Source organism: Belonocnema kinseyi, chromosome 7, assembly GCF_010883055.1.
Source record: "Belonocnema kinseyi isolate 2016_QV_RU_SX_M_011 chromosome 7, B_treatae_v1, whole genome shotgun sequence".
Lineage (NCBI taxonomy): Eukaryota > Metazoa > Arthropoda > Insecta > Hymenoptera > Cynipidae > Belonocnema > Belonocnema kinseyi.
Window position 1 is genome coordinate 82,684,215 of NC_046663.1, and position 8,919 is coordinate 82,693,133.

Genomic DNA, 8,919 nt, shown 5'->3' on the forward strand with positions numbered 1-8,919 from the left:
CTAGGTGCACAAACTTTTATCTAAACCTTTTTTTTTGTACTTTTCATTGTTTGCGAAAAAATTATAAAAACGAGATTTTTTCAAAATAAATTTTTTCAGTGCGACGTATAGTGGTTTACGAAAAACAAAACTCACGAGATATGTAGTAAATATCACCAGCCATTTCACAACAAAATAGAAATATAAAAAAGTGGGAGATTTGGAATAATTCACTTTCAAGAATTTTTAGGAAAACGACCGCCATTTTTTAATTCTTTTAATTTTTGTGTTTTTCATGAATTTAAAGTGTTTTTTTTTTTTTTTTTTTAATTCACTTTCAAGCATTTTTGGGAAAACGACCGCCATCTTTCAATTTTTGTATTTTTTATGAATTGAAAGAGCAAGAATTCTCACGTCGAATAAAAAAGAAAATGCAAAGACCTATCATCGGTCAGAAAATACTGTTTTGAAAAACTTTCTTTTAGTTTTGAGAAGTGAAAATGCTCAATTTAATCGAACCACTTGAGCTGAGGAAAATAATTTTTGTTTGACATCCATTTTTTTTAAATTTTGAAATCGGTAATATCTTGTTTTCTCTTTTTTTTATTTGAAATTTTTAACCAAATTTCCTATTGGTTAAAAAATTATGACAAATCTCTGGTATGTACAGGTTTTGATATTGAATAATAATAATAATAATATAGACAATTTAAAAAGAATTTTTTTGTGCCTATTTTAGAATTTTTTGAAAATGTACACATTCGACCTACATGACCCATATTTAAAGAAAGTTGAATATATCAAACCTAAAATTAATTCAGCTTAAACTAAAGAAAAATGTTATTTTGATTTTTCGGAAAAATTTGTTTCGTGATTGCAAATGTGATTTGAAATTATTTTCGTTACAAATTAGTTTTTAAATTTTCTTTGAACTATATGTAAAAGTGGATAATTACATAAAAAAGTTAAACATGCTCTTTCAAGATATTGAAAAACTAAAAACAATAAAAATTCAAATGTAGAGGGCCTCTAAATCATATATCCGATTTTTTTAAACTTCTTGACAACAAGGTAGGTCGTCTTTTTGATTTAAAAATTCATAATTTGAGTTCATTTCTTTGATTGAAAATTTGAAACTTCTGTTAAAAATTCTTTCTTTTTTTAACATTATTTAATTTCCTGAAATTTTTTATTTTCCATGTATGGTGGGAAATTTATCTTTTATAGTTTAAATCTCAACTTTTTAGTATAAAATTGATCTTCTTGGTTAAAAATTCCACTATTTTGTTGAAAATTTAATTACATATTTTTTTCAGAATTCAGCTATTTGGTGAAGACTTCCATTATATTGTTGGAAATTAATTATTTTTTTAATTAATTTTTTTAACTAAAAATGTATTTTTTCGATTTTCAGTGGAAAATTGATATTTTTTCATTTGAAAATTCGTCTTTTTGTAGTTGAAATTCAATCTTTTTGGTTAAAAATTGGACTGTTCAGTTAAAAACTCTTTATTTTATAAAAAAAATTTTTTCTTGTAATTTAACTTTTTCATTTGCGCTTAAGAATTCAACTATTTGTTGGAAGATTCTTGTTTTTCTTGAAAATGCCTAATCTTTGGTAGAAAATTAATAATTTTCGATGGACATTCAACTATTTTGTCGAAGATTGAATTATTTTGTTGAAAATGCAGTCATATGAAAAATCGTTTTTGTTTGTTTAAATATCAACTATTACATTAACATTATTTGTAGAGAAATTTTCTGTTCAAAAAACAATTTTTCGGATTGAGAATGCAACTTTTTCCTTTAAATTTCATCTCTTTTATAAGTAAATATAATAAATATTAGATTATTTTAATAATTAGCTTTCTAGATTGATTAAAGAGAAAGAATAAATAAATGATTGATCGAATAATTTAACGCTCGACAAACAAAATCTTGTTTTAAATTCATTTTTAAGATACGCATGCGCAGAATTATCTTTTTAGTTGTGTGCAAGCGCTTCGTTCGTGGGAAGACATGTGTGAGTTATATTCCATAGTAGTCAGTCATAGCCATGGTTTGAGTTGTTCCAGAAAGTTGTTGCGAGACTATTTTATCAATAGGCAATTCCGTCAATTTGGATGATTCAGTTATTTTAAAATAGAAGTTCTACGGAGGATTCTTAAACGTAAACTTCTCCAAAATTGTGCTAAAAATGGCTGACGAAACTGCCACCGTAGAAACCCCAAAAAATGAGGTGAGTTTGTTGAATTCGAGTAATTTTAGTAAATCTAAAACCTACCTAACCTCACTTTTTCCATTTATAAAAATAACATTTTTCTTCCCTTTTTAGATGCCAACTCCCAAAATCCGATATGATTGGTATCAAACGGAGACACATGTTTTTATAAGTATTTTAGCAAAAAATTCGGAGCATGTAAAAGTCGCCACAACTGAAACTACGGTAAGTAAAAAGCTTTTTTTTGTTTTTCTAGAAAAATGTAATGCAGAATTCGAATTTGTGATACTAGATCAGCCAAATCGACATTTCTCCATTCAAATAACAAACTATATTTTATAAAAACTATTCGATTGGTTTAATTAAAAATTGCTGGAAGAGAAAATGTTATTTCAATATAAACTTGTAACCTTTTAATTTCAAAATTGATGAAGGTGAGCTGCATTTGAAAAAAAATGAGCATAGGTTTTTTTATCATTAAGAAAATCAGATTAAAATTTATTCTTAGATCTTCAATTAAAATTTACAAAAATACATGATTTAATATTTTACATTTCGCGGAACGACTGAAAAATCCCGAATAATAAATTCCCGAGAAGTTTATAATATTCCCGAATTAGAAAATTCCCGAAAAGTTTATAATATTACCCTATTAAAAAATTCCCGACAAAAATTAACGAATTATAAAATATACGCAATAGGAAATTTTCGGCTTTAAACAATAAACAAATTTTGCATGACAAAAAAATCATTTGAAATTTTTAAAGTCTCTAAAAATATTATTAGAACTGAAAATAAAAATATTGAAAAAAAAAGTTTCATCCAGAAGTATATTTTTTCAATTACTGTTATTAAAAAAAAATTAAACTGTTTAATAAAAATATTTGATTATTGTATTTTGATAAGTAAATAATATTTACAAAACAAAGATGTTTTATTTCTTAAATTCGGTAATTTTTCAGTTTGGATATTTTATAATTCAGCCATTTTTTCCGGAATTTTCAAATTCGATAATATCATAAACTAACGGGAATTTTATGATTTAGGAATGTTCAATTTCGGTAATATTAAGGACTGTTCACTAATATTCGTATTGGTGCAATTTATTATTCGGAAATTTTTCAATTCGGGACTTTTATTTTTCTAGATTTTTCAGTCATCCCCATCTCACGCCTTTAAAAAAATAAAATACCAACAAAGAAGATAACATTAAAAACTATCTAAAGTAAACTTAGCATTTTGAAATCTAAACCTTAAACTGTTCCGTTTTAAAGTCTTAATTTTAAACTGCATTTTGTTAAGGTTTTTAAAGTAATTTAAAATTGTAATGTATTGAATATTTCTAGTTTGTTATTTTACAATTCTAATAGGGTTGTTACAGGTCAGGGAATTCTAGAAAGGCAGAAAATTTAAAAGTGGACAGGAAAATTCAGAGAAAACCTGACCTTAAAATTGTATAATTTTTTATTAAACATGTTTTTGTTTGAGAAATATCTTTCAATTAAAAATTGCATTATTTTTCTAAACCTTCAACTGTTTTGTTTAAAATTCTTACAACTTATTTCTTTATTCAAAAATTTAACAAATCTATTTTTGGTTGTAAATTTATCTGTTTCATTTGAAAATGTATCTCTAAAAATTCTACTATTTGTTTTAAAATTATTTTTGTTTATTTGTTAAAGATTCGTAATTTTAGTTGAAAATATATTTCTTCGATTTAAAATTTAACTATCTTTTTGAGAATTAATTTTTAAAATAATTTTTCTAATTGAAAATGTGACTGTAGCATTTTTGCTTGATATTTCTCTTTTTTAGATGAAAATTAATTTATTTTTTCCAACTTGCCTTTTTTCGCTTTGAAATTAAATTATTTTGGTAGAAAATTAGTTTTTCTTGCTTTAAAATTCAACAATTCTGTTGGAAATTAATTTTTTTGCTAAAAATTGATATGTTCGGATCTTATTGGCTTGAATATTTAACATTTTTGATTTTTTTGAATGGCTGAAAAATGTTTGTTGGTTGAAATTTCAACTTTTTTTTGGCAATTCCTCTTTTTGGTTCGAAAATTAATCTGTTTTGTCCAAGAATTCAACTACTTGATTGAAAATTCTTATTCGTTGTTTGAATTCAACTATTTTGGATTGGATATTAGAATATTTTTTGGTGAAAATATCAACTTAAACTTTAAAAATTAATTTTTTTGCTGTTCATCTCTTAGGTAGAAAATTTAAGTATTTAGATAAAAATTCCTTTTTAAATTATTTTTATTGTTGAAAATTAATTATTTTAACTGAAAATGTAATTATTCCATTTTTGATTCAAAATTTATCTTTGAGTTGAATTTCTCTTGAATTCAAAACTCAACTTTCTGGTTTAAACTTAATGAATTTTTAATGAAAATTCGTACTTCTTTAGTATAAAATTAATATTCTTAGTTGAAAATTCATCTCTTTGGTTGAAAATTTAATTACTTTTTTGAAAATTCGATTATTTTGGTAAAAAATCAAGAATTTGTTTGAAACTTGTTTGGTTTAAAAAATTCATCTGCTATCATATAAATTGCATCTATTTGGCTAAAAATGCACCTGTTTTATTGATGATTCAACTGTTTTGTAGAAAAGTTGCCTTTATTGGCTTGAATATTTAACCTTTTGTATGATTTTTTCTCTTCATTGGCTAAAAAATATTTAATGGTTGATAACTCAACTCTTTTGTTTGAATTTCTCTTTTGTTAAAAAATTAATTTGTTTCGTTTGAATATTCAACAGATTTATGGAAATTTTTTGTTGTTGAAAATATTAACTATTACACTTTTCATTGAAAATTAATTTTTTTTCTTGTTCATTATTCATGTTTTTGGTGGAAAATTGAACTATTGTGTTGATTTTTTTTCAATTAATTGTTGTAACTAAAAATTTGACTAATAATTATTATTTGAGTTGAAAACTCAACTATTTAGTTTAAACATAATGCTTTTTTTTAATTTGTCCTTTTTTGGTAGAAAATTAATCTTCTTAGTTGAAAATTCATCTCTTCGGTTGAAAATTTAACTATTTTGTTGAACATTCATCCTTTTTTGGCTAAAAATTAATCTTCATGGTTGAAAATTCACCTTTTTTGTTAAAAGTTCAATTTTGTTGAAAGTGCAATACCTCTAAGTTGTAATATATGTAGATTTAAAATGGTTAGGGAAAATGAAAATTTTGTCAGGAAAAGTCAGGGAATTTTGAACTTGGGATTTTGTAGCAACCCTGTTATAAGTACTTTGAACCTCAGAATTTATTTAATTTATTATATATTGTAATATTTCAGTTTTTTTATAGAAATAATTTTCATTTAAGATATTAAACCGACTTGGATTAAAAGTTGAAATTATTGTTTATCAATTAAGATTGATTGTATCTTAAATTCACTTCTAGTTAAGCGTCTCCGCAAAATTGCCAAATGGTAGTGAATATAGTTTGGAAATAGATTTGGCCCACCACATTGTGCCTGATCAAAGTTCGCATAAAGTGCTTGCATCGAAAATAGAAGTTAAGCTCAAAAAACGAGACGGTCACAGATGGCTTGAATTAGAAGGAGACGCTCGTGCAGAAAATCCTATACAGCGTATTCCCGATGGTAATTTTTTTTTAAGTAAAAAATTCTTCTACAGAACCGTATAATTGAAAAATTATATTAATTTTAAAATAATACAAAATTGACCTTTTTGCAGCCATCCTACAAGCTGGAAATCAGCCTCCAAAGTATCCAAGTTCTAGTAAAAAGGCTCGGGATTGGGATAAAGTAGAAAAGGAAATAGAAAAACAGGAAGCAGAAGAAAAACCAGAGAGTGAGGCAGCTCTCAACGAACTTTTCCAGAAGATTTACGGTAGTGGCTCAGATGAAGTGAGACGAGCAATGAACAAATCTTTTGTAAGTTTTATTCATTTTTTCCCTAGTTTAGTTTGCTTTGATTATCGAATTTTTCTCTCAAGATTTGATTCAACGATATATTTTAATTTTCTTAACAGCAAGAATCCGGTGGCACCGTTTTGAGCACAAACTGGAATGAAGTAGGACAGGGACAAGTAGATAGAAAACCACCCGAGGGAATGGAATGGAAAACTTGGGACTCGTAAATTCCTTACACCGTCCTCTTAGTTCCTAACTTATTTTTAATACGTTCTGAGTTAAGGGTTTTTACCGGTGATTAAAAAATTGGTGTTACCACTCATTAATCTAACTTATTTTATAGTTCTACAATCGTGTAGCAAATTTATGTGTTTTTTTTCAATTTCATCATCATAATTTACCATGACGTGGTATACGCGGTATACGATATATTAGTAACTGAAAAAACTAGTTATAAGAGTATAAAGAGATTAATAGATTTTGATTCGTTGCAGAGATTATGACAGCGTTACTTTTTTATAACATTCATCTGCTGTAAATCACAAGAGAATAATAATAATGTTTTGTAAAAGAATATTTCGAAAGTACGTATACTAAATCCAAACCGCACTTATTGTTACGTTCCGACTTTTATATTTAGAATTTTATAGCTTTCCTTTTCTAGAGGCCCAAACTCCCGAAAAATAAATTTCCTAAAAGTCCTGAATTGACAAATTCCTGAATAATTAAATTACGATACAAATTATAATTCTCGGTAGAAAAGTGTCAAATTATAAAATATGCTAACTGAAAAATTCCCGAGTAATAAAATTCCCAAATAATAAAATTTCCTGCCCTACATGGAAAACCTGGAACAGTCAGGGAATTTTATATGAAAACCCTAGAAATGTCAGAGATTTTTTTTGTTGAGTCAGGGAATTTTTTCGAGAGCGTACTTCATTTTTTTAGTTGCAGCATTACTTTTATTAACAGTGATTCTTCATTTGTAAAAGCAGCTTTATTTTGCTGTATTGAAAGATTTGGTTTAAAATTTGGTTTTTTGTTCGAAATACATTTTTTAAAATGAAAATTCATGTATTTTGTTGAAAATTTGTTCTTTTTGGTTAAATTAAATTATTTTTTTTATTACAAATTTAAATCTTTCGTTGAAAACTCCACTAATACATTTTTTGTTCCGACTTCATCTTTTTCGAATGAAAATTTAAATACTTGGTTCAGAGTTTCTCTTTTGTTAAAAATTAATTTGTTGTTAAAGTGTCATCGTTTAATCTTGGTTGAAAAATGAACTATTTGGTTGAAAATGCGTTTTTTCGTTGGATGAAAATCAATTTCTTAACTTAAAATTTAACTATTTCAGTTGCAACTTTAACTATTTTTTTCCAAAATTATTTGTTTCATTTTTTGTTGTTGAAAATTAATTTTTTACTGAAAAAGAACAATTCAATATTGTGTTTAAAGATTATCTTTTTTGGTTGGAAATTTTAACTTTTTGAATAAAAATTAATCTTCTGGGTTGAAAATTAATCTTTTTGTTGGGAATTTAATGATCCTAGTTCATGACTCATTATTCTAGTTGAAAATTCATATTTTTGGTTTAATTAGTTTTTTTACTGGAAAATGCAACTATTCTAATTAAAAATTACATTATTTTAGTTGAAAATTCATCTCTGGTAAAACATGAACTTTTGAATGAAAATGCAACTATTCAATGGTTCATTGGCAATTTACCTTTTAAATTTAAAATCGATATATTTTCTGTAAAATACGTCTTGTTTCATAAAAATTAATCTTCTTAGTTGAAAATTAATTTTTTCTTAAAAAATTTAATATTTCAGTTAAAGATTGATCATTTGATTTAAAAATTCATCTTTGTTGTTGAAAATTAAAAAATTCCATTTTTTTGAAAATAAAACTACTTGGTTAAATTAAATTTGATCCAAAAATAAATCAGTTTTTTTGTTTGGAAAAGTAATTTTATAATTGAAAATTTATCTTTTTTACTTCAAAATCAGCTATTAGTTTGAAAATTTAACTTTTTCAGGTGAAAATTCAACTGTTTGATGAATTCATTTTTTTTTAATCATCTTTCTGGTGGAAAGTTAATATTTTTGGTTAAAAATTCATCTATCTTTTTAAAACTCCAAATTTCTACTTGAAAAATTAGGAATTTAAAGCAGTTTAAATAAGATTTAATATAGTGAACACATTATTTTACCTAAATACGCACTGAATTTTAAGTATAAGTTGATAAAATAAAAATGTGTTTCAATTATTATCCAAATTCATGGATCTGAGACAAATTCAAGAAATTATTAATGCTGTTTTTAGTATTATTTAATTAATCTATCATGCTAAAATATTTAGAAATACCTTCTGATATTAATTGAATTTCGAGAAATCAAAAAAGTACATTATTTATAATAAACTCGCGAAAAATCATACCTGAAAATAAATTCCCAACATTTTTAAGAATAAAATTCCGAAACGGTTTATAATATTACCGATTCGTAAAATTCCCGAATAATGAAAATCCGAAACAGTTTATAATATTACCGAATTTGAAAATCCCCGACACAAAACGACCAAATTATAAAATATCCAACTAGATAATTCCAGAATTTAAACAATCACCCTTTTTTAAATAAATGTTATGTATTTATTAAAAATATTTTTATTAAAATAACTAGAATTGAAAAAATCTGATTCATAATTATATTTTTTTCAATTATTGTTATTTTAAATTCTAGCAATAATTTTAGAACCTTTAAACATTAACAATATTTTATTTTATAAAAATATTCGATTATTGCATTTTTCGTAAATAT

General features: G+C 25.0%; 1 protein-coding gene across 1 annotated transcript; it reads left to right on the forward strand.

Annotated features, from left to right (window-relative positions):
• Positions 1–2,005: 2,005 nt before the first annotated feature.
• On the forward strand, positions 2,006–6,668 carry LOC117177378 (protein SGT1 homolog). The gene is made up of 5 exons (XM_033368024.1): positions 2,006–2,218; positions 2,315–2,425; positions 5,620–5,821; positions 5,916–6,115; positions 6,214–6,668. Exons 1-5 carry the CDS (start codon positions 2,177–2,179, stop codon positions 6,319–6,321), a joined length of 663 nt encoding a protein of 220 aa, XP_033223915.1. The 5' UTR covers positions 2,006–2,176; the 3' UTR covers positions 6,322–6,668.
• The last annotated feature ends 2,251 nt before the right edge of the window (positions 6,669–8,919 follow it).